The sequence below is a fragment of the Lagenorhynchus albirostris genome, chromosome 19 (genome assembly GCF_949774975.1).
Source record: "Lagenorhynchus albirostris chromosome 19, mLagAlb1.1, whole genome shotgun sequence".
NCBI classification, from domain to species: domain Eukaryota; kingdom Metazoa; phylum Chordata; class Mammalia; order Artiodactyla; family Delphinidae; genus Lagenorhynchus; species Lagenorhynchus albirostris.
Window position 1 is genome coordinate 50,073,938 of NC_083113.1, and position 25,986 is coordinate 50,099,923.

The following is a 25,986-nucleotide window of genomic DNA, read 5'->3' on the forward strand; positions in this document are numbered from 1 at the left end:
TGGAAAACGGTACACGGCCTATTCACGGATGTAACTGCCTCTCTCTGGCACGAGGCAGAGTCGATCTGGGCATTGGTGAAAGAGGACCGTCAGTGCTTTGGACAAGGAGAATAATAGCAAAGTATAATATGTACAATAGGGACGGCAACAGACCGTGACATTTATGAAAATGGGCTGGGAGTGTCCAATTCCTGCCCCTAACATCTGCTGTTTCTAGGCGGGGCACTGTGCTAACTCTTGGGGAAAAACTAAGTCGACACTCGTCAAATATTTGGAGGTAACTGTGCACGGTGGTCTCATACTCTTCTACTCTTACTGTCCTGACCTTCACAAGCACTGTGAAATATGTAAGGCGGCAAATCATCTCCTGGCTTTCAGATTTGCACTTCACAAGTTGCCAAGATCACTTAGAAGACTTTGGCCCCAGGCTGGGGTGTGCCCTCAAGGGACGTGTCCCCTCCCTGGCCTTTACAGTCTTCTTGTTGGCCTCTCAGAAGGGCCGCATGAGATGTGGTCCCACTTGTCTTGGCTGTCTGTGAGTTTGCAAACATCTGGGGCACCGTTCCAAGCCTGCTCAGAGGACCGGTGGGAATTCTCATTCTTCCTATTTCTAAGGGAGATGGAGACAGGATAATGATGATGATATCATAATAATCGTCCCTCTGCAAACCACAGCAGAGAATGTTTATTGAATGCCTTCTGTGCACGGTGATATACCTTAGTGTATACCAGGGCCTATATCACATGACCCTCTAAACAGCCTATGAGATAACTGCTATTATCCCATTTTACAAAGGAGGTGTCTGAGAGTCACAGAGCTTAGGTACCTTGACCAAGATGAATCGACCGTCTGCCAAGTTGTGGAGATGGGCAAATTCGTCTGATATCAGACCAGGGCTCTGCACCCCTAAACATCTCTCATTCATGTTCATAACATCCAAGTAGTTAAATTCTTATTCAACAGAATTCTTATTTATCGCGATTTTTTTCCAGCATGGTAAAATGTTTAAATTGCTTCCCAAATGGTTTCCAGAGCCATGGTCTCTAATGGAAGAACTGGTGGCTATCACAGTTCTGAAGGACCCCTTTCATACTGAGTAAGTTCTCAAAAGGACATATTTGGTTTTAGCTGTGAAATAAAAGGGGGTGTAAGGGTGCAAGGCTAAACTGCATCCGAAATCAATACTGTCCAGGATGTAATGCACCCTATGCGGAAACTCGGTAGAAATGTGGCCAGGGGCTCCTACCTGGCTTCATAGTCCAGGTGATGAAACCTCTGCTTGCCACCCATGGTTGGGCAGAGGCTGGGCTCTCACCTGCAAGGATGCTGTGTACCAGGGTTCTTGGCACATTTTGGACCAGATAATGTCGGGGGGCCAGACATTTTTTACAATGCCCTGTGCCTTGTAGGATGTTTCCCTCTACCAACCAGATGCCAGTAGCACCATCCTCCAGAGCTGCGACGATCAAAATGTCTCCACGGCCAAATTCCCCTGGGGGGCAAACTGCCTCCAGCTGAGACCCTCTGAGTTGTGAATGTCACGTAGTTCTAGGGCTCTTCCAACTTCATGAGTTTGTACCTTTCATTGGGAGCTCGTGGCAAGAGCCAACTTCACGCCCAACTCCTCTCTGTAGCCTAATAACCGCACCTCTTATCATTGAAGCAAGATGATGCCTAGTTCTACGTTTCTATGCCTAGTTCTTGCTATTTTCCATTTGCTTTGGAGAATTCAGTAGCCAGTTTCATCTGCCAATCCTCCAACACTCACTAGTCTAGCCTAAATGGCCTCCATATTCTAATTTTTTTAGGAGATCAGACTTTGAAGTATTCTAAGCTGTCGTACAGGGGGGTCTCACACTTCCGGCTGCATAAGCATCGCTACAAATGCTCATTCAAATGCCCCATTTCCCATTAACTCAGTGTGATCCCCACAAACGTACCAACAGCTGAGACACTCTTAGGGGAAAAAAGATACCACCCATATTTTTGTCACCTTCCTTTTCCAAGGGGAATGAATCCAATGACTCCAAGCCTTTGCCACTTACCTGAGACCAGGGCCCAGGGCTCCATTCTGGAGGGCAGGCATGGCTGTTGCAGACTTGAACCTGAGTGGGTGTGCTCACTGGGCAGAGAGAATGCAACACCGCTTCCTCCTTTTGGAAGGGCTTCTTCTGGACACACTGGACCTTCCGGCTCTGCTGGCCCCCCGCACATGACCGGCTGCACACGCTCCATTCACCTGGCTTCCAGCTTTCAGTGAAAGACAGAATTACTTCTGGTGAAGCTAAGACTAAGGATCATCAATTCCAAAGCAGTTACTGTGAAAGATTAACCACCTGATGAAAGTCTAAGGTCAACTGTAGAACCACTATGGCCAATTCATACTGATTCTGCTTTTATAGATTTTCAAGCCTACGTGAGTGAGGTCCATTTGTAGGGAATCACATGGAATCACCACGTGATTCGGGGGAAAAATACGTTCCTGTCCTCTGCAGGCAAAGAAACATGGGCCATCTGGAAATGCGAGCGATTCATTCGTTCAGCCAGTTGGGATCTTAAACCCTGCGCCACGGGATCTCCTAGGCATTAGGGTTGGAAAAGATGGATGAAGCGATGCTTTTCTCATTAAGAAGCTTATGGAAGAGGTGGCTATGTGGACAAATAAAGAAGATACTTGCTGATAATTGCTACAAAGAAGTTAATAAAAGTACAATAATGAGACTAACGAAACAAGGGTTCAGTGAGGGGGAGAGAGAGGGTGTGTGTGTGTGTGTGTGTGTGTGTGTGTGTGTGTGTGCGCGCGCGCACGTGCGAGCATCTGAAAGAGAGAGGGGCACATTCGGAGAGGGTCTTACAAAGAATACTTCTAAGTAGGTGGTTCCCCCACCTACTTTTTCTGGTTAGCCTTAAACTTTACTGATGGGTTAGAGATATAATCTCGAGTTCTTTATTTAAAGATTGCCAGGTCGCTTCTTTTTTTTTTCACAGCTGTCTGAGACTTGGTGTACACTGAAGAATGGTCAACTGCAACCCAGAATCCTTGTCAACAACTGGCTGTGATTCATTGAAATTCTCTGATTTGAAGGCCTAGCATTAAAAAGATCCACCAGATAGGATCACGATACGTTTCAAAGCATCAATGTCTAAAACTGCTCTTGGTTTACAAATCTTCTAAGTATCCTTTGAAAGCATAAAAACATCACCGAGACCAAATGTGTGTTTGTTACACGTCTGCATTTCTGCATCTTCCTAGTCCTAGGATATTTGCTCTGGTTTCCCCTGCCCCCCTCAAGCCTGAGGCGTGAGGTTAAAGAGCTTTCTGTTAGTCCAGAGAATTTAGTACATGAGTTCTAGGATTCTAAGTATTCTAAAACATTGCATAATCCATGTTATCTTAGTTAAAGAGAGATGATACCAAATAAAAGAACTCCTTGTATTTGTACAATCATTTTCTCTTACAGTAAGATGCAAAGAAAAGATATATATTATCATGAAATTATTAGTTTTAATCAACACCGACCTCACAGACCTGATTCCTCCACTTTCCATTTTCTCCCTTATTGCCTTTTTTTTTTTTTGGCCGTGTCTTGTGCCTTGTGCAGAGTCCTGACCGCTGGACCACCAGGGAAGTCCCCTTACTGCTTTTTTATATTTATCATTTTTATAGCACGTATCTCACTGCATCTCAATTATCTGTTTACACATCCACCTCTTCCATTCGATGGTGGGTTCATGGATGGCAGGAAATACAAGCTATTCATCTCCATCTTCCAGTCCTCAGCTGAGGGCCTGGCGTACCATAGGACATATAACATGGTCATTACATGGGAAAATAATGGAGTTAGATCAGATGAACTCCTTTGTCCTTAGAGCTCTACTAGTCTAAGCCCTTATTTCTAGTATATCTCTGCAGAAGAATAGTCCCTAAAAGGTCCCATTATTCAACAGGAAATACTGAGGTAAATAATAGGGTTGCAGGGAATTCCCTGGAAGTCCAGTTGTTAGGACTTCGCAGGTTTGATCCCCGGTCAGGGAACTAAGATCCTGCATGCCTCTCACTGCGAGGCCAAAAAAAAAAAAAAAAAAAAGGGTGGCATAAAAGGGAAAAGAAGCAAAAGACACTGCCCATTTCACTCCAACTCTGCAGAGTCACTGCAGGGGCTGTTCTGCTTTTAAAGAGCCAGCAAACTTGTTACTGCACAGAATATCATTTCTACGTGGAGCTATCAGGAAAGTTCTGGGAGTTAAGCATGACTAACGCTCTCTCTCCCTTTTCATGGAGGTACATACGAATGGGGTTTCTTTCTTTTCTTGGCGGAGATAAACAATGATGGAAAGGAGGCTTAAAATAAGAAAACATTAGCTTACATTCAAGTGTACTGACAATCCCTACACGTACCTAAACGTACACACACATGCGCGCACACACACCCCCATCTAAGGGAGAGATTATTCCACAAGGATCAGTAACACTGTCTGGTTATCACGTCTTAGAGCCACGGGATATTTTTAGAGCCAGACATTTCTTAGCAAGAGAGAAAATTCCATGGAAGCCCCCCACATGTCTTTCTCCTTTTTGTGTTCAGGATACAGCTGGTTCCAAACTCTAAGGGAAAAACGGAGTTGACAATTGGGCCTAGGGGATTGGTGGGGAGCTGAAGCCCCAAACGATTATGACAAATACACTATTTGCAGGGAAAAAAATATGTATGTATATAAAAAGACTGTGCAATATAATCGCATCACCACAAAGCAAACACTACTTATTAAGATGATCGGAAACAGCAGGGAACACAACAGTGCTGCAGAAGAAACCCTGTCAACTCTATATAAATACATTTGGCAGAAGATAAATCAAACAAGAAGAGACTCCATTTGGCTGGGAACATTAGTTAAAATTAGCGTTCAAATAGTAGTGTGGCTAAAATCAATCCAAAAGCAAACCCACTGAGCTCCCCACCGTGTCTCTTCATCAAAAATGGGGTTACCACTTGGGCTCTACACCCTTCCTTTTAACTTTGTGTCTTGCTACTGTGTAATTTGCATTTGGGCTTTCATGGGTTGCAGAGTAATATGATTTTTAGAATCTTGGATGACTCTCTAAACGTTAAGCATACAACCACATAGAAATTTAACTAACATACGATTCTGTGTTATTTAAATATCTGTTTTAGTTCAGAGAAGAGGGGTCTCTATGAAAAGGTTGAAAAAAGATGCCTTTATGCCTTTTTTTTACCCCAAGCTTATGCTGGCATAGCCAGAGTCTGAGTGTCTGAAGCAAATTTGTGTTTTTCAAGTTATATATTTTAACTGCAGCTCTCATCTCCTTTCTTATATTGACTTTTTTTGGGGGTGGGGTGGGGCGGGGGGTATTCTGTCTATCTTTGAATCACTGTTTTTTTTTTTTGAATCACTTTGGATCAGAGGCATCGACAGTGGCTTCAACCATCTCCTATCAACAATAAAGGCACACAAGTACAGATGCAACCAGAAAGACATTTCCAGATGACTTACTAGGCAGGGCAGGAGAAGGCATTGCACATTTTGGGTTCAGTTGCTGGCTTGGCTCTCGCATTGCAGAATGAGGAATTGACTTGAGTGTTTTGATCCCGTAAGCAAATGGCCTTGACACTTATGTAACCTAATAAGACATGAGAAGTTACAAAGTGAAAATTGCAGGTAACCAATTCCGCTTAGCTTCCAAGTGTAGCTTCGGGTTTACCAGGGTTCTGATAATTTACTGAAGATACAGAACCTAAATATTGTAAGAAAACACTTCCTTCTGATAAAATCTACAACTCATGTGAATTCCACCCTCATGCCACGCCCCCCCAACAGTTTTCATATTTTAATACTTTTTAACATTTAGCGTCTTAGTTTTCAGGACTGCCATGGATTCTAGAACGATATAAAGACAGAGCAATATTTTGAAATTGAAAACAATTTTGAAAACGGGGCAATATCTGTTTGAGGGAAGTATCCCAGAAGCTTTAACTCACACTGCACATATCTAATGGAAAATGTTCTGCAAAGAAAAATCTTGGGGGAATTCTGTGTGGAAACGCTAAGATTTTGCTTTTTCATGAAGCATCTTCTACACTTGCCTGAGTATGTGCACATATAAACAAAAAGTTGAACTCACTGAATATGTGTTCATACTTGTCCGCAAGGACTCTGGTTTTTTGTTTCTGTCTGTTCACCCCACTGCCTTGTTTTCGATATTCATTTCAGGACCTCTCATCAAGATACACTTTATTTTGTGTGTGATTAACTCTATTTGTCAGCTCCCCACATAGGAACGCTGCCCCCTCTTTCAACTGTCTTTATTCACATGGACTTTTCCTTAAAATGGAATCTGAGCAACAGTGAAGAGTCACTCCCGCTAGAATGATTAGGTTGAAGGGGGTCTGCTTTCAGGAGGAACTGATCAAAATATTGGGACTCCCTAAAGTCAAGAGTTTGCTTCTGGAGAACGTATTCATTTGGACTTGACTTCTCTTAGACTTCCGACATGCTATGGTCTGTGAGTCACACGAAGGTGTTGCTAACTCAAGGCAAAGGAGAATCCCATAATGCACTTGTCCAGCATCCTCCCCTTGGTTGTATTTATTCCCTGTAAATGGAAAATGGATTGACTCTCTCTCTTTCCCAAGGAACCTGTGCTCTCTCTGGAATACCAGGAAGTTATCGCGAATGATCTCAAAGAGCATTTGATACATGAACAACTGCTCATGCTCGAAGACTACGTGAAAAACAGCATAAAGATTATGGTTTCTGTTCTGTTAAAAAAAGAAAAAAAAGAACATAAAATGATACATGTGTGGCATGTGTCTGAGTATGTGAAACACGTGTTTTTATGTTTGCTTAAGAAAAAGAATACGAATATAGACCAAAGTATTAACACTGGCTACTGCTGATTAAAAGATTATGGGAGATTATTTTCTTCTTTATAGCATATTGCTTTTAAAATGTGTATTAATAAAAAATATATTCCCTTTTAATTATTTCATATATATTTTAAAAAAGAAGTATTTCTTCATATTTTGTTAACTAGCATGGGCAGCTGAAGACAGAATTTCTTCACTTTCTGTATTTCTGCTCTGTCTCTGGTCCCAAGATGCCCCATTTTGCTCAGTGGGATGGACACAGTAGGGACACCTGCTGTCACCAGGTGCTCTGAGCATGAGGAAATGAGGGACCAACCTTCATGCTTTGGTTTCATGGACTCATTTATGGACTCATTCTTCTTCCCAAAGGGCAAGTGTGACAAAGATTGACTTACCAACCAATATGTGATATTTTGGGACCTAAATAAAATGCCTCCCGTCTACGCACTGAGAGGATGGCTGTGGTTTTTCCCTTCCTTACAAGGGCTATTTCTCGGATTTAATCCATTTCCCTGCGGGGCTGGAATGCCACTGCTTCCACGTGTCAGATCGCTGTCTTAGGTCTGCCTTGCGTGTGTTTTCACTGTCTTGCCCCTACCTTCTCTAAGTCCCACTGGGAGGCTGACAACAACAGAAAAGTCAGGACAGAAAGACACGAAGCTGTGAGCTGAAAAATCCATCAATGACTCAATCCTTATAAGAAATGGACACATATTTTCTATTTTCCCCCCTTGTAAGTTTCAGATGAGTAACTTTTGAGTCCTGGTTGTGGCTGACTTGAGATTTGTGTGAGTGGGTTCCTTTCTACCTAGGAAAATCCCCGAAGAGTACAAATAATATAATATTTGCTTTTTTTTTTTTTCCTTACAGTGACAGTTCCCATAGAGATAGTTCTTTTGTTGCTTATTTAAACCATACAATGGAAAGACGTCTGGAGTGAAAGAACCTGGTTTTTTTTTTAAAAAAAAAAACAGAGCAGGTGAGGCGGGGGTTCTACAAAAGGAAACTGAGGCGGGGGCCAGACCACGCGGGGTCCAGTGGGCCACAATGAGGAGCATGGGTTTCATCCAAGTGCAAAGAGGAACCGTGGATGACTTTGAAGTAGAAGAACATAATTTCATTTTTTTTTTCTGTTGCTGTAATGTTTTTTTGAATTTAATTTTTTTATACAGCAGGTTCTTATTAGTTATCTATTTTATACATAATAGTGTATATATGTCAATCCCAATCTCCCAATTCATCCCACCACCACCCCTGCCCGCCACTATTCCCCCCGTGGTGTCCATGTTTGTGCTCTACAACTATGTCTCTATTTCTACCCTGCAAACCAGTGAAAGACCCTGTTTGAGGAGAGACGTGGAAGACGGTGAGGAAATCAACTACCTCCACCACAGGAGAAGGAGCAATCTGACTGCACTGTGCTCCAGGTGTGGCTGTGTCTTTCTGAGGCTGGCTGAGTTCCATTCACGACCTGGGGAAGTGCATACTTCCAAGATATCCCCGGATTTTTGCCTTGCATCAGAATCTGGACAGTGTAAGATACAAATCAGAGATCAAGATACAGGTCAGACCCTGGAATTCCAGAAATCTCACTGAACATTTTAGAGATATTTGCATGCCATTTTGACCTCAAAGCCGGTTCACATCATTGTTCCCAAGTAGGTTTTATGTCGATTTAAAGTTTGCCCATGACACTTTAACATGTGTACCTCTAGAGCATCAGAACTGGGATTTAGAAAGACAGTAGGGAAACAGGACATTTGCTATGAGCCCACAACCCTCCGTTCTAGGCATATCCAATGAATAAGGCAAGAAAATAGATTTTTACCTTATGTTGAAGGAGAGGTTATACTATGAGGTTTCAACCTTCACTTTAAACTTGAAAGCCTAGCATGATACTAAAATATGCTAACTCTCAACATAGGCATAACTCTCTCAGCAGAAATCATTCTCATATTGAATATTGGGTAGATATATGTGGAACCTCCCAGGTTTGGGATGTTGAAATGTCTTTTCCCCCCCTAGGGTCTCAAACCTTTGGCCCATATATCTTTGTTCTATTATTTTAGGTATGACACCAGACAGTTCAACAACTCTCGTAGAGAGATTCTAGTCATGGTGGTGCTCCAGAGATAACGGCTGAAATTGAATCAGCGTATATAGACTTTTAGGATTTATCCTGGCCCACAACTTATAATCCCTCTCCTGGATGCCAGCAGATGCTAGACACAAGGGAAGCACACAGAAAACCTTAGAACACTCCACTTAGAAGCCCTATCATCAACCTTAGAATCCAGGCAGATTCCCAATAGGATTTCCAAAGAGAATCTGCCCAAAGAGTAGGTGTCTGTTAACTGTGTACCAGGATGAGCAGATAAGACGAAAAGAAATACGATCAGACGTCGTGGTTGGTAATATATATACTGGAACGGATCTGACCTCAAAAGGGCAAGGACTTGGGATAAATCTGACACTATCAGGCACTTCCCAGGTGTCAGACACTCTGCCGGGCTTTTTCTATGCATTATTTCAAGAGTCCTCTAACAACTCTATAATGTAGGTGTCTATTTTTTCATCGAAAAAAAAAAAATCTGAGAAGAATGAACGTGTGCAAGATCACACAGGTGACTGGTGAATGAAATTAAAATAGAATTTCGGCCCTCCAACAAAATGTGCCTGAAGACCGCAAGATATCACTTTTTTTTTTTCTTGGAGTAGATAGAGTTGGTTTACAATGTTGTGTTACTTTCAAGTGTAGCAAAGTGATCCTGTTATAGGTGTGTGTGTATCTGTGTGTGTGTGTGCGCATATGTGTGTATGTATATATATTCTTTTTCAAATTCTTTTCCATCACAGGTTATTACAAGATATTGAATAGGGCTTCCCTGGTGGTGCAGTGGTTGGGAGTCCGCCTGCCGATGCAGGGGACGCGGGTTCGTGCCCCGGTCCGGGAAGATCCCACGTGCCGCGGAGCGGCTGGGCCCGTGAGCCATGGCCGCTGAGCCTGCGCGTCCGGAGCCTGTGCTCCGCAACGGGAGAGGCCACAGCGGTGAGAGGCCCGCGTACCGCAAAAAAAAAAAAAAAAAAAAAAAAAGATATCGAATAGAGTCCCCTATGCTATACAGTAGGGCCTTGTTGTTCATCTATTTTATATATAGTAGTGTGTATCTGTTCATCCCAAGCTCCTGATTTATACCTCCTCCCGACCCTTTCCTCTTTGGTAACCGTAAGTTTGTTTTCTGTGTCTGGATATCATCTTGTTTTTGGTTTAGGCAAGCACATTATCACATTATTTGCCTCCCTTCCTGATCCTCTCTCTTTTTTTTTTTTTGGCGGTACGCGGGCCTCTCACTGTTGTGGCCTCTCCCGTCGCGGAGCACAGGCTCCGGACGCGCAGGCTCAGCGGCCATGGCTCACGGGCCCAGCCGCTCCGCGGTACGTGGGATCTTCCCGGACCGGGGCACGAACCCGCGTCCGCTGCATCGGCAGGCGGACTCTCAACCACTGCGCCACCAGGGAAGCCCAAGGACAAACTTTCATATTGAGTTTCCCACCTTCCTTCCCTTAGGTGAAGCAAAAATATGTAAAGATCCTCTGAAAAGTAAAACGTCTGCGCTAAAAGTAGTTAATAGCAAGAAGGCAACTACTCCATTTCATACTATCAAGGTAATAAAAGAAGCTTACTTATGCAGCCACGTCAAGAAGAGAAATAACTCCCACGATTTACTGTAAATGTGCACAAAATTATGCAACTTTAAATGACTAACTCATAACATATGTCGTAGCTGGTTACTGTCATATTACTAGTATAGTTCTATAGCCAATGGCCTACAGGACATATTGTTTATATTTTTTTTGTTGGACATATTAATGCATTCATTGAATGCACAAATGAATAAGACTCTCAACTTTAAAAAAAAATCAGATGACTCATGGCTTCACTATAATGTCTGTGTATCTGTAAGGTCACAGGGAGTTCTATGTGTAATCACGTAGGCTGAAGGACAGTATTTGTATAAACCAGCAGAAAGCTCACTTTAGAATTTACTTTAACATCAGCTCACAAAGCCTTCTTAAAGAGAGTAATTATTTAAACAAATGGACACCAAGACCAAATATATAAAAGATGAGTATTTGCCAATTACATTATTTGCTTCTCTATGATCATTTAGGCATTCTCTGCCCTTTTTCTAATCCTGTATGAGGAACAAAGTAACCGAGAATGGAATACACAGCAGTTGTCTTATCTTCTACTGTTTGATGCTTGCAATAGCCAATCCTTTGGAAATAGACTGATCGTCTGGCTGAAAGATCTCTAAGTCCCTTCTTTACCCCATTCTGAAGAAAGCCTGGACTTTGTTCAAAAAAAAAAAAAAGTCAATCCCACCCTCAGGAGTGGCTACCTAATTTGCGGGGCCCAGACGAACATGGAAATGCAAGGCCCCTCGTTTAAAAAAATGATTAAGGATTTCAAGCTGGTGACAACAGAACAGTAAACCAAACATAAGGCACTTCTGGGTCCGAGGTCCCCTGTGACTTTGCGGGTTCCACGTCCATGAAGCCACCTCTGCCCGACCTTAAGGCTGAGGTTTTCTCACCTGCATCAGTTTTAAGACACAATTTAAAATGTTCCAAATTCTAAATGGTCCTGCGGTCTAACAATGACTTTGCCACTCCTCTCAGTGGAGATGACACCCACTAATTTGGCAGGCTCGGCTATACCTAAGTACCTCAGTGTGACCATGACCATCACCTTGACCACAGACAGTGCGACCCACCCGACGCTCGGAAGCAGGACCGTGGGACGATGTGTGATAACCGCGTAGCTAAGACTCTAACTGCCTCTGCAGATGCTGAGGAGCGAACACATCTGAAACAATACGTCATTTGAAAATGCTAATTCCCATCACTCACATCTATTTAGAGATATTTTCAGTGACCCTGTCAAGCGCAGTCGATAACTTTTTTCAGCACTAGTGGAGAACACAAAGGCCCTCCAGGTCACGTGGATGCCACAACCCTCCCCCACCCCCCATCATAGCACAACATCACAATAACGCCCCGTGCTGCGCGTCGGACTGTATAGCCCAGCTGTGAAGTGCACAAGTTTGGAAAGACTGCCAGCAGTTCAGTCTACTTAACTGGACTCAGTCCAGAGGATTTTCCAGCCAACTGGCACTGGGTCTCTAACTTACAGTTGGCAAGCAACCTCCTTAAATGCTTCCAGGTCCTCAGTAGAACTGTTCAGTGTCTACCTTTAACACACCAACCACCTGACTTCAGACACAGCACTCAGCAGCTCTGACCGCAGGGTGCGGAGCTATAAAATTTACAGCTTCTTAAGTTGGAAAACCACAGACGGGGCTGGACTCTACCAACTGCCCTCTGAAGGAAGGGGGATGCAGGCTCTGCTTGGGGCACACGAAGTTAAAACAAAGGACACATTGAGTAATCTTGGGTAAACAGCTTGCTTTCTGTCACTCCCACTTTTAATTTTTAATGTGCAAACTATAAATGCCTTCAATCAGCTTCTTTTTTGTTTCATTACTTAAGGCCCCTTTTTCCTTTTAAGGAAGTTGTCCTAATTCTCCCATGGAAACTAAAGAGTTATGCATAGGTTCTGAAGACCGACTTTTTATTTAGTGCATGCTTGGAAGCTTATTTCTTGTCTTCAGTGATGTACTTGATCATTTAAAAATACAACAGCAGCAATACTTAGTGTTATGCCAGGCAAAGCACTGTACAAGCATTATCTCATTTAAAGCTGATAACAACACTCGGGACTTCCCTGGTGGCGCAGTGGGTAAGACTCTGCGCTGCCAAAGCAGGGGGCCCGGGTTTGATCCCTGGTCCAGGAACTAGAGCCCACATGCATGCCGCAACTAAGGAGCCGGCGAGCCGCAACTAAGGAGCCCACCTGCCGCAACGAAGACCTAAGGCAACCAAATAAATAAATATTAAAAAAATAATAAAGCTTATAACAATACTATGAGGAAGGCACAGTGCTGTTAATATCTTAGTACTGTAGATGAATGCACCAATACACAAGGTCCCGTAGCTAGTAAGTAGCAACACTGAGAACGCAAGTCTCTGATATTGTCCGACTCCCAAACTGGACATCTTAACTCTTGGGACACTGCATCTCCAGCTCTGAAATGTCACATCTACGATTCTAATTTAAAGTTCTAAAAACTGGATGAACTGTTGAAAAGACGTTGCCACTGGGATCCAAGCGCATGCTATAACATTTACGTTGTGCTATCGGGTTCCAACCTGAAAATGTTGTTTCTTGAACACGCTAATATCTGACTTAAGGATACATGATTTTTAGTCTCCTCAATCCATTTTCCCCTGCATTTATAGATCTGCTGGATTTCACCATTGTTTTAACCGCTGAAATACAACCTACTTTATAGATTGACCCCTTCCGAGAAATGATGAATTGCGCCATACGTTACGCGTTGGCTAAGTCAGGGAAGGGATAGTTTTGTAGTGTGAATTCCTGTTTTTGTATAATCCTGTGATTTTTTGGAAGCCTCGTGATGTGAAAAATCGGCCAGTTGTCTTTGCCTTCTTGTTTGCTTCAAAGCCTGAAAAACATGACCAGGTATCACCACTGCTATTAGGTGTGAGTGAGTTGGATTTGACAAGACACAGCACCACAAAGACCCCGATCGGGGCCTTGGAAGTACATCTGTGAGGCAGCTTCAAAGGTGTGGGCTGACACATTGAACCCCGACTACAGTTCTAATTCAACTCATCAACATTCCTCAGAGTTTAGTGAAGAGAAATAGTGTTCTCCGACCTGTCACAGAAGTATTTGCCATGAATTAACTGGGGGCCTGCACTTCAAATAGCAAATGGCAATCTCTAGACAAATGATGTGGCATCATGAAAGCACATCTGAATCGTCCTCTGGAGTCTGGAGTTTCCTATCATCTGTTCTGAATTTATTCTCTATTACTTCTTTGCCTCTTTTGTGTTTTGTGTCTTCACCCCATCCCTGCTCCTTGGATAATCTACTTTCCCTTACACTGATTTTATCGTGAGGCACATCTTTACTCATTTCAGCCCCTTCCCCTTGTGGGGGGCGGGGGATGCAGACAGCAGGGTCACAAGGAAGGAGCTGGCTGAGAAGGTGAGTCTCTGTCAGTGATGCTCGCACACTGTCAACTCAGTGATCAATGTGCCTGTCTACCTGGTCCCCCGCCACCCCATCATCTCCTTTTGCCAGAGAGTGGAGGAAGTTGTTTATTATAGTAATTTTCTTTAGATGTCTTTTTCTGCCTTGAAACTGGCCTGTGGTTAACCTATTTCTCACTTACTGTCATTACAAAGGCTGCTGTATTTGTCAGCTGCAGGATTCTCTCTTGGTACACGATTCATTGGGAAAGGGTTTTCAAAGAGTTAAACACCCCCTTTTGCCTCTTAACAGAGAGAGAAAAAAAATCCTTAACATAAAGGAGAGCTTTCATTTTTAAGACTTTTTTTTTTAAAAAAAGGAATGCTGTAAAAACACAGGGGATCATATTTCAGTCCTAGACTAGCAACCTGTGTTATCATGTCGTCCTGACTCACTGTTTATCAGACAGAGATGAAGTTACTTTATAAATGAAACACTCATGATGAATTTCCTCACCTACCCTCCAATTGCATGACAGTTTGATGGAGAATATGACTCATTCACTGTTGTGTGTGAGAGAGAGACAGATAGAGAAACAGAGACAGAGAGAAACAGAGAAAGAGAATAAAGGAGAGGAAGAAGAAAGGGGGGAGGGGCACGAGAGGGGGAAGGGGGAGGCGGGGAGGTGGGGAGAAGTGGGGGGAGAGAGAGAGTGTGAGAGTGCATCAGCTAGCAAAAAAAGCTGATCTTCAGTCACTTCTAAAGAATGTATCATCTCTAAGTGGACACCTTCACTAATCACGAAAAGAAAATTTTTGTGTTTTCCATTCTCACTGCCAAGGCTCCCTAAAATTATATCTTAAACGGGCCTTTTGCACTGCACTTATACAAAGGACAAAACCGGTGACCTTACATTACCTATAGCTCAATCTCAAAACGGAAAAACATTAAATTTTCAGCCAAACTCAAAACGCCCAGCATACAGACGTCTACTTCAGATTAAAAGATTATTTTTCAACGAAGACGTGTAAATTTCAACTCTGAACTTCAGTTTTCACATTTCTACCACTTCAACATTTAATTCCTTGTACAAGACACACACATACACACACACACGCACACACACACACACAATTTAGCTATGTGATGTGCAGAAGATTCAGTTTTTCTTGTGTTCCCAAACCCAGTAAAATAAATACGGTAGGTCTACGCATAGTATCCTGAAGACTATTGAAATATAAGCTGACTTTTAAATCTTTCAGATGACTAATGAGTGCACTAGTTCAATGAGAAATTCCTTAGACTCTATGCCAGACTCACGTTGTAGGGGATAAGCTGAAATAAAGAAAGATGTGGAAATTATCTAGTTTATAATAACTGTGTCTGTAGTGATCTCAGAAAGTATATGGTTGCCAAATCAATATTGATTTCTTTCTGTGCTGGGGTGTGCACGTGTGTGAGTCATTTTCCCCTGGGCAATGCAGAAATATGATACAGGGTCATGAACATTAGCTCCATTTCTCCAAGTCATTTACATGTATATGTATGTCTGTACTTCAAAATAAAAAGTTGATTGATGGGCTTAAATAATGCCTAAAAATTTAAGACCTCAGACAATCATATAAATCCTTGATTACCCTTAGGAATTTCCTCTTGGCCACTGAGGAAATTAAGGGGCCAGCTCACTCTAAATTGACATCCACCTGTTGCTAATGTTGGACCATGCAGAATCCGGGTTCCGAGAAGAATGAAGGTTTGTAACAGAGACTGTATTTGAAAATTAGGCAGGCACATGACTTGGTGATAAAAGTGAAAATCTGTTTTCCATTTAAACTGAGCTTCCCTATGAAGACATTCTGTAAAGTTCTGACATTAAAAATAACCAGAAGCAGAAGACACTTTTGTGTCAGGCCATGCACTTATTTCTTGAGGTTAACTGACAGCAGTCAATCTGTCCCAGGACTGCATTACCCCTGCCTTGCACTAGAAAACACCCAGAAATAAGTGAAAAGATCTGTTAAACCCACCACCCTGGGAGGGCAAGTTGCTGTTCTCCCAGATTAAGGTAAGTCAACTGTGAGCTAACTGGTCAGCAAGTTCTTATGTGTAAATTATTCACTTTGGGAAAGGCAAGCCTTTCAGAAAGCAGATCGATTCCTCAAATGCAATTGAGGAGATCAAATTTCAATATTTAAATGCCCTTCACTGTACTTAACTTTCAACTGTACAATGCTAGGACTAGTCCTAAGAGATGATGAAATCCAGTGGTTTTTAAAATGTGTACCGCAGAAGTCTAAGCCTTTCAGACAACTTCAGATTACGACTGTGGTTTGGGACAGAAATGGGGAGGAGAGGCTGGCCTCTGGGCCCTGTCACTCTTGACTTTGGTCAGAGAAAGTCTCCTTGCACTTGATTTATTGTCTCCATGTATGATTTTTCAACTTGGAAAGAAGATTCTACTATTTATTTATTTTATTTTTAATATTTATTTATTTCTTTGGTTGCACCAGGTCTCAGTTGCAGGAGGTGGGCTCCTTAGTTGCAGCACGTGGGCTCCTTAGTTGCGGCAGGCAGGCTCCTTAGTTGCGGCTCGTGGGCTCCTTAGTTGTGGCATGTGAACTCTTAGTTGCGGCATGCATGTGGGATCTAGTTCCCTGACCAGGGATCAAACCTGGGCCCCCTACATTGTGAACGTGGAGCCTTATCCACTGTGCCACCAGGGAAGTCCTTCTACTCTTTAAATGAATGAATGAATTTTATCACTGGATGTCATTCATTCAGTAAATTTTTGTTTTTGAGTGACCACGACGTTCCAGATACTGTGCCAATTGTGGAATCTACGAAGAGGAGTTAAGTCATCTTTCGGCAACATAGGGTTTCAGGTGCTTAGAAGTGCTTCAAGACAGTGTTACAGGACAGAGTAGAAGATATTAGTTTAGTCTGGGGAAATCATTTCCCAAATGAGAAGACTGGGCCTCAGATAGTTTAAGTGACTCATGCAAAGTGACAGAGTAGTATCTGAGTGACCCGTATCACCAACTATTTATAGAGATGTTCCCTGTTCAAACCCACGTTGCTTCCAAAAAGAATGGGATCAACCTACCAAAACTCACTCTTTACATTTTTTAAAGACCTGAGACTATAATGATCTGGTGACATGATTTATGTCTTAACCATTGGTGCATCTCCAATGTCTATACAGGGCTGGGCCCAAATGGGCACTCAACAAAAGTTTAGTTTTCTTCTATCAGACGTCAAGAGAAAATAAACAGAGGAATACTGCTTTGAAGGTAGCTACCTAAATCAACACATGCCAAAGGAGTTGAAGATAAGACTTAGCTAAGATATTGGGAGGATCTGATTAAAATAAATGAATGAGATATAAAAAGGGACGTTATCCTTACACTGCTATCCTCATGTGTTCTGGCAAACACACCCTTCTGCTGATTTTTACACTATAATACGAGCTCAGTGGACGTGCAGTCATTTTAAGCGGCCAAGAGAGAAAGTGCTTTCTTTCACAGGCTTATACTTTCTGTGGATAGAACAGCACTTTCCATTTTGGTAGGTTCCCACTTTCATCATCCCACAGGATTGTGAAACACATTCAACATTTCGTATTGGACTGAACATATTTTTGGCTCCAAAAGTATTCATTTTAGTTCAATTCATAGTTGCATGGAAAGGCATATGAACTTTATTTAACTTCCTTTAAAGAAGAAGGCCATGGATTACTTGGATGTTGATATATAGCCTAGTTTTGGAAAATGTAATTTATCGCTTATTGTGATTTTCAGTTTTTAAAGTCACTGTGTTCTCTCGATTTTGGAAAGGCATGAGCATGCGATAAAAACTGACCTGAAATTTGATGATGTTCTCCTGAGAGCAATAAAGTACAATTTAAATATTAAAGTCATTAGCCCAAATTCTTTGAAAAGATAAAATAGACATAATACGAGGTTACTGGATTGGATTTTTTAAAATCTCCTAAAATAGTTGCAAGTTTTGAATGAAACCATAACTCCTTTAAAAAATACAAGCAAGGCATGACCAATTAATCATACATGTTTCCCTCTGGAATATTTTCAGACAAGTCACATTCTTAGGACATCAATTGAAGCTTTCATGGAATCTGTAAGTAGAATGTATACATAAAGTAAGACTTTGTAAAAACAACAGCTAAGCAAATGTGACCTTACTGCATTGTGGTGAAACTACAATTTTGTATTTATAGAGATCTTATTATAGTTTTTACCCTATTTATATAGTAGGGAAAATTATTTTATAAAACCGTACATATCCAGTTGAACCTGGGGAAGACTTTATGTTTTTATAATTTTACTAGATCTATCCAATAATTTATCCTTACATTTTGATTGTTTGTGTGTTTGCATTTTTCCCCCCGAGGAGGTGTCTGTATCTGCAAGGACAATCCAGCTGTTTTTGTTTGTTTCTTAGTTTGTTTTCTGGCCGTGCCCCACGGCTTGTGGGATCTTAGTTCCCCGACCAGGGATTGAACCCAGGCCCTCGGCAGAGAGAAAGAGGAGTCCTAACCACTGGACCGCCTGGGAATTCCCTGTAAGAAAATCGATGACGAACCTGACCGATTCTGCAGAACTCCATCACCAATTGAGGTCACCCTTCCATTTCTCAAAAATAGCTCCTAATCGTCAGGAAAATGTTTGGACCTGGTGAACAGTCCAAAGATTTACTTTTAATCAGCACTAAATAATGGAGATGAGTGAGATAAGGAGTTACGCTTCAATTAAGCAAAGCCCAAATAAAAATTCTCAGCTTCAGGCTGGTATAGCGCTCAGTGACAATGTGGCTGTTATCTGGTCAATTTGATCAACACAGACAATGACAGGGGACATTCAGGTTCTAAAGATGAAAGTCAGAAGGAACTCTGCGATTCTGCTTTGCACTTTCCATCACTTCTTGTCTCATTCTTTGTTGTGGTTTTCCCGCAGATAACGTTATGTTTAACAGCAAACCTTAAATTACAAACAGAACTGTGAAAACCTACCGGAATGGCTTTGTGATTATGAAAACTGGACAGAGAAACAGCAACAACAAAAAATGGCTGCTTGTAGTTCTGGTTGCCCGGGGCAGAAGCCCTGAGAGACACCCACCTTCCAATTTGGTAACTTTCTAGCCAGAGAACTTGGTTTGTGTACATCTGCTTAGAGATGGATCAAAGGCCTCGTGGCAAAACTAATGAAACCATGTTGCTCTAAAACGAGTCCCTTGCAAGCTAAATATACCTCTCTAAAGAAAATACACCTTTTCTAAAGAAATGGAAAAGATGTTTGCTGCTCAAATGCTTGATAGAAAGAAATAAACATATGCACCTAAAAAATTAGGACTGAATAAAAAGTCTCAAAATCTTTAACCAGAAAGTTCAATTCCTATGCCTTAGGCGTAATTACAGGGTGATTTTAGGGCCTTGATTCATTGTTGAGCTCCAAACTACCCTAACAATAGTCCAATTTGATTTGGGGTTCCTAATCTCATCTCCTGAAATAAAAGAAACAACCCAATCAAAAAAAGGGCAGATGATCTAAATAGACATTTCTCCAAAGAAGACATACAGATGGCCGAAAAGATGCTCAACATCACGAATTATGGGAGAAATGCAAATCAAAACTACAACGAGGTATCAGCTCGCACTGGTCAGAATGGCCATCATCAGAAAGTCTACAGACAATAAATGCTGGAGGGGGTGTGGAGAACAGGGAACCCTCCTACACTGTTGATGGGAATGTAGATTGGTGCAGCCACTATGGAGAACAGTATGGAGGTTCCTTAAAAAACTAAAAATAGAACTACCATATGATCCAGCAATCCCACTCCTGGGCATTTATCCAGAGAAAACCATGGTTCGAAAAGATACATGGGCCCCCAATATTCACTGCAGCACTATTTACAACAGCCAAGACATGGAAGCAACCTAAATGTCCATCACCAGAGGAATCGATAAAGAAGATGTGGTACATATATACAATGGAATACTATTCAGCCATAAAAACGAATGAAATAATGCTATTTGCAGCAACATGGATGGACCTAGAGATTATCACACTAAGTGAAGTAAGTCAGACAGAGAAAGAAAAATACCATATGATATCACTCATATAGGGAATCTAATTTTTAAAAAATTATACAAATGAACTTACTTATAAAACAATCATGCAGATTTAGAAAACAAACTTACAGTTACCAAAGGGGAAATGTGGCAGGCAGGGATAAATCAGGAGCTTGGCAGTGCTTTGTGTCCGCCTTGAGGGGTGGGATAGGGAGGGTGAGAGGGAGACGCAAGAGGGAGGAGATATGGGGATATATGCCTATGTATAGCTGATTCACTGTGTTATAAAGCAGAAACTAACACACCATTGTAAAGCAATTATACTCCAATTAAGATGTTAAAAAAATAAATATGTAAACACACACATACACAAATTAGGAGCTTGGGATTAACACACACACACACATTCACACACACACACTACTATATATAAAGTAGATAACCAACAAGGACCTACTGTATAGCACAAGGAACTCTACTCAATACTCTGTAGTAACCTATATGGGTAAACAATCTGAAAAAGAATAGATACATGTATATGTATAATTGAATCACTGTGCTGTACACCTGAAACTAACACAACATTGTAAATCAACTATACTCCAATATAAAAAAAAAAAAGACCTGAGAGGGTTGGAAGAATATTTCCTAAAGACAGCTGCTCTCAATTGTGAAATCTTTGCAGGACCTTCTATCACACAGACAGAGATGACAGGACCTAGTATCTCAAGTTCACAAGATAATGGGAAATCAACTCACGGTCAAGACCTAGGGCCAGGGTTGCAAACTCAAATATCTACTGGGACCAGAAGTTCCTTTTTCATGAAAGATGTCAAAATCTATATTTTTATAAGAAATCATCTGATATTAAACCTCTGATCCATTTTTTAAAAATTATGAAGATCTGGGAGCTGGATTTGGCCTGTGGTTGCCAGTTTGCTCATCATGGTCTGAGGTTTAGGTTTTTAAAAAATATATCTGTTATATGCTCAGAAGGCAGAAGTATGGTAACAGTTAGAAACGTTATGCGCCAAGCACTCTGTAAGCACTGAAGTTATCTTAAATTCTTCTTATGCTAGCACTGACAGTTAGCTGGTATTGTTTGCCCATTTTTACAAATGTGGACATTAAGTGACACAGAGGTGAAGATACTTGTCCAAGTTACATAGCTAATTACAAGTCTGTACTCTTAACCATACAATGGGTACAACATCTGACTTAGAATCCAAAGTTATGTTTAGTCTATATACAATGGAATATTACTCAGCCATTAAAAAGAATGCCATTTGCAGCAACATGGATGGACCTAGAGATTAACATACTAAGTGAAGTAAGTCAGACAGACAAAAACAAATATCATATGATATCACTTATATGGAGAATCTAAAAAAAAAGATGCAAATAAACTTATTTACAAAACAGATATAGACTCATAGTCTTAGAGAATGAACTTCCGGTTGCCAGGGGGAAGGGTGAGGGGAAGAGATAGATTGGTAGTTTGGGATTGACATGTACACACTGTTATATTTTAAATAGATAACCAACAAAGACGTACTGTATAGCACAGGGAACTCTGCTCAATACTCTGTATTAACCTAAATGGGAAAAGAATTTGAAAAAGAATAGATACATGTATATGTATAACTGAATCATTTTGCTGTACACCTGAAACTAACACAACATTGTTAATCAAATATACTCTAATATAAAATAAAAATTAAAAAAATAAAAAACGCAGTGCTTAAGAATCCACCTGCCAATGCAAGGGACATGGGTCCTATCCCTGGTCAGGGAAGATCCCACATGTGGTGGAGCAACTAAGCCCGTGCGCCACAACTACTGAGCCTGAGCTCTAGAGCCCACGCACCACAACTACTGAGCCCATGCACCACAACTACTGAAGCCCACGCACCCTAGAGCCTGCGCAACGCAACTACGGAAGCCCGTGCGCTCTAGGGCCTGCATGCCACAACTACTGAGCCCGTGTGCTGCAACTACTGAAGCCCGTACACCTAGAGCCCGTGCTCCACAACAAGAGAAGCCACTACAATGAGAAGCCCGCACACCAAAATGAAGAGTAGCCCCTGCTCGCTGCAAATAGAGATAGCCCGCGTGCAGCAACGAAGACCCAACACAGCCAAAAAAAAAAAAATGTATTTCATAGCAAAAATTAAAATAAAATAAAATAGGTCCCTTCAAGGGGGAAAAAAGTTATATGTAGTCATACTTTTAAACTATCTTTTTTTTAATTCATCTTCCTTAGTAAATGTTTAAGACTAGTACCTTAAATAATAACAATAATAATAATAGTTGAATTAAGCTTATGTTTCCTTGATTCCAGAAGAGTATAGCAGTATGACTGGACTGAGAGGAGATATCATACTTGTAGATGGAAAAGATTTGGACTCCAACTCAACTCTGCTTTTTACCTAGCTATGTGAGTTAGGCAAATCTTTTAACATTTCTTCACACTTCATTGCTTATTTTTCTGGCAAGTCAGTGAGGTAGGTTTTCTATCCCAATTTTGCAAGTGAGAAATTGAAACTCCACATGACTAACAAGAGTGCCTGGTCACATGAGTCCTCAGTACATGGTGGCCACGACTTCTACACAACCTCAAGCAAATCACGTGCCTCTGAAAGCGCACAATTAGCCCCATTTTACAAACTGGAAAAAGCAAACCCAGAGACGTGACGAGGACCAAAGAAAATGTACGCAGGATAATTGCATTACAGAGTCATTTGCAGACATGGTGGCTGTTTTTATTATCCTCATCATTACCCACTTATTTTTTTTCTTTTCTCACCTCTAAAGAAATGATAGCTTACAAAAGTAAGGTGGTTTGCTATGACTAAAACTTTCTTGACATCAAGCAAGTGTGCTTTCTGTTACATCACTCTGCATGCCACAACTACTGAGCCCGTGTGCTGCAACTACTGATCTATGTGATGAACAGCCACAATGGATGATCCCAACAGCAGACACACACAAACTGGAATCATGTAAAGACGATTCCTTATATTCCTCAGCTATCACAACAGCCAAGTGTACCCGTGAAAGGTGGGCATCTGCACGTGAACATCAACACATTCTCTCCAGGACCCGTTGGATCCCTGCCCGCTTCCCCCAGATGGAGCTGCTGTCTTTTCCCCTTTGCACATTGAGATTTAGCCTATTAGGAAGCAAATGTGAACTAGGATTTTTGTAAGCTAGCTCAAATCGGGGTCATCACTATAAATTCCGCAAGAGGCACTGAGAACTGAATAAAGAGAAGGGGCTTACTTCAAAGACCAGGGTCTCATTGGTGGGTCCCAGCGCGGACAGGCGTTCTGGGTGGTTGAAGGTGCGCTGGTACTCAAACACCGTCCCCGCGAAGGCGAACTCCCCTGGCCAGTCGATGCTCCAGCCCCCCGTGAGGTAATACTTGTGACTGAGGCTTCGGACGGCGAGGTAACTGGAGGATATCTGAAGCTCCTGGACCTCGATGCTGCGGGCGCCCGGTGGGACGGTGACAACCGGATAATATTCTAAGTGGAAAAGAACAGAGTATTTCTGACATCCATGTCGTGCACTGGAGATGGGCTCAGAGACAGGTAGTGGCCAGTTTTACAGAGTGGGGAGTTCGATCATCAGCTGACATTCCTTTCTACTCTTATGAAGTGAAAACACTCAGTTATTTCATTTTCCAAGTGGTAGGAACACCAGAGAGAGAAAATGGGTGACCTTTTCCCAAGCACATGTGTGTGGACAGGAAACACTCTTCCCTTTTCCAGAACCACAAAGGCCATGCAACTCAAGGATGCTTTTTATTTTTAATCTACCTGGAAAAAACTTGGAGCCACCTATTCTCAACAGTGATGTGCAGAAGACAGGGCTCAAAGTTCAATTCTACTCAAGATAGAGAATTGCTTCAAATATTCATCTAACATTGTAAGTGTGGACCATCTAAGTTCCATAATACATTCTTTGTTTAACAAATGCACGTGGGGCGTATGGCAGCCTGGTCAGAATATTGAAATTGCTAAGCAGAAAGGCGTTTGTTGAACACCCCTCTGGGATTTTTTTTTTTTTTCTCGGTACGCGGGCCTCTCACTGTTGTGGCCTCTCCCGCTGCGGAGCACAGGCTCCGGACGTGCGGGCTCAGCGGCCATGGCTCACGGGCCCAGCCGCTCCGCGGCATGTGAGATCTTCCCGGACTGGGGCATGAACCCGTGTCCCCTGCATCGGCAGGCGGACTCTCAACCACTGCGCCACCAGGGAAGCCCTGGGATGTATGTATTGATGAAACTACTCACACGAAAAACCCACCAATTCTCCCTTGCTCTTGCATAAGCACTAAAAGCCATCATCTACTGTGTGTCGGGTGAGTTAGTAAAAGGCTCAAGCGTACTTAGCATGACTTAAGTTTGCTCAGCAGCAAAGGGTGTGTCCCACCAATGACGGCACTGAATTTGCAGCATCACTTACCATTTGCTTTGTGCTGGTTGAGGTACAGGCCTTTATAAATCTTGCAAGTTGAATTGTCACCTTTGCAAACACCACAGGCATCTGAAACTGCTTTAGAGCCAAGTTCATGATCGCATCCCACTGGCTGTAACCAAAAAAAAAAAAAAAAAAAAAAGGGAGAAAAGTCAAAGACTATAGAAGCCAGTAGCTTAGAATAACCAAGAGATACATGGTTTTCCATATTTCCTGAACATTAGGAAGGTAGGGCAGCTTTATGGTTAAAAGCAGAGTCTCAAGTTTGACCAGGCATTCAAATCCTTCCTCTGTCATGACTGGATGTAAGATTAGGTAAGTTACATAACTTACAGACATCTGTAAAACTGGAATGAAACGTCACCACTGCTACTAATGGGAGGGGAATTTATTCAGGCCAGCTCTACCAGTGAAACATAAAAATGCTGGGACACCACCCCCTTCCCCACCACGAACACACACACAACCCTTAAAAGATCACAGAGCTCACAATCCAATTAAGACCAAAGAGAAAGTGGATACCGGAAGGAAAAGAAAAACTAATCCGAAATAAACAGAGTGCTCTTTCCAAACGCACTTATGAGGTTCTAATCACAGAGTGAAAATACTTAGTGAACACGAAAGAAAAGTCTACTACTATTATTTACATTCTAATTGAATTTTGACAACTACTGTGTAAAGTAGGATATATCATCATCTCCTTATGTGGAAAGAGTGAAAAGGCAACTCAAAACACTGGACGGGGGTCACGCAGAAATTAAGAGGGAATTTGGAGATAAAACTCACATCCAACTGGAAAATGTTACCCTCTTCCCCCCTACACCACCTGCTTTTATCCAGACCCAAGAATCTCTTGGAACACTTCTCACGCTATGCATTTGACAGGAGGCAACACAAGCATGACCATACACCCCAAAGCAAAGATGTTCTCTTACTTCACAAATCCCATCAATGCAAACATCATTTTTGTGTGGGGAGCAAGGAGTTCCGTCTTTCACCTTGCTGGACATGGCAAAAAAGAATTCAAAGTTCTCAGCCTTGCAGTACAGCTTACATCGATCTTCCTCTAGAAGCAAAGAGACCAAAAGAGGTCATGGTCAAGAGGAAATCATAGAAAAATGACACGAGTACCAAAAAGATGAGTTAAATTTAATTAGAAAGCTATTATGATCAAGATGGAAGATGTCACACACAGTTTTCTGGCGGGGTGTGTGTGCAAGGGCGTGCCCGAGGGCAGATGTGTGTGGCTTTTAAAAACATGAGTTCCTTTTAGTAGTCCATATAAAGTCTGCTTTAACATTGATACATGAGAATTTTATTTCTCTAATCCTGAGTAAGAGCCATAATACACGTGGTTGGTGGGTTGTGTCACTACCCTCCTTGGATAGTAGATATTTAAGGTTTTACAGGC

The 25,986-nt window shown here is 41.9% G+C and overlaps 1 protein-coding gene across 1 annotated transcript in view; it reads right to left on the minus strand.

Annotated features, from left to right (window-relative positions):
* Window positions 1-25,986, minus strand: part of ADAMTS18 (ADAM metallopeptidase with thrombospondin type 1 motif 18) — a 156,968-nt gene that overhangs the window by 22,466 nt on the left and 108,516 nt on the right. The window contains exons 14-19 of the mRNA XM_060130062.1: window positions 25,511-25,641; window positions 24,564-24,687; window positions 23,379-23,623; window positions 8,272-8,413; window positions 5,516-5,642; window positions 2,047-2,251 (exon numbers count right to left, since the gene is read on the minus strand). Coding sequence (XP_059986045.1) covers window positions 2,047-2,251; window positions 5,516-5,642; window positions 8,272-8,413; window positions 23,379-23,623; window positions 24,564-24,687; window positions 25,511-25,641 — 974 coding nt within the window. The remainder of the gene's footprint in view (window positions 1-2,046; window positions 2,252-5,515; window positions 5,643-8,271; window positions 8,414-23,378; window positions 23,624-24,563; window positions 24,688-25,510; window positions 25,642-25,986) is intronic.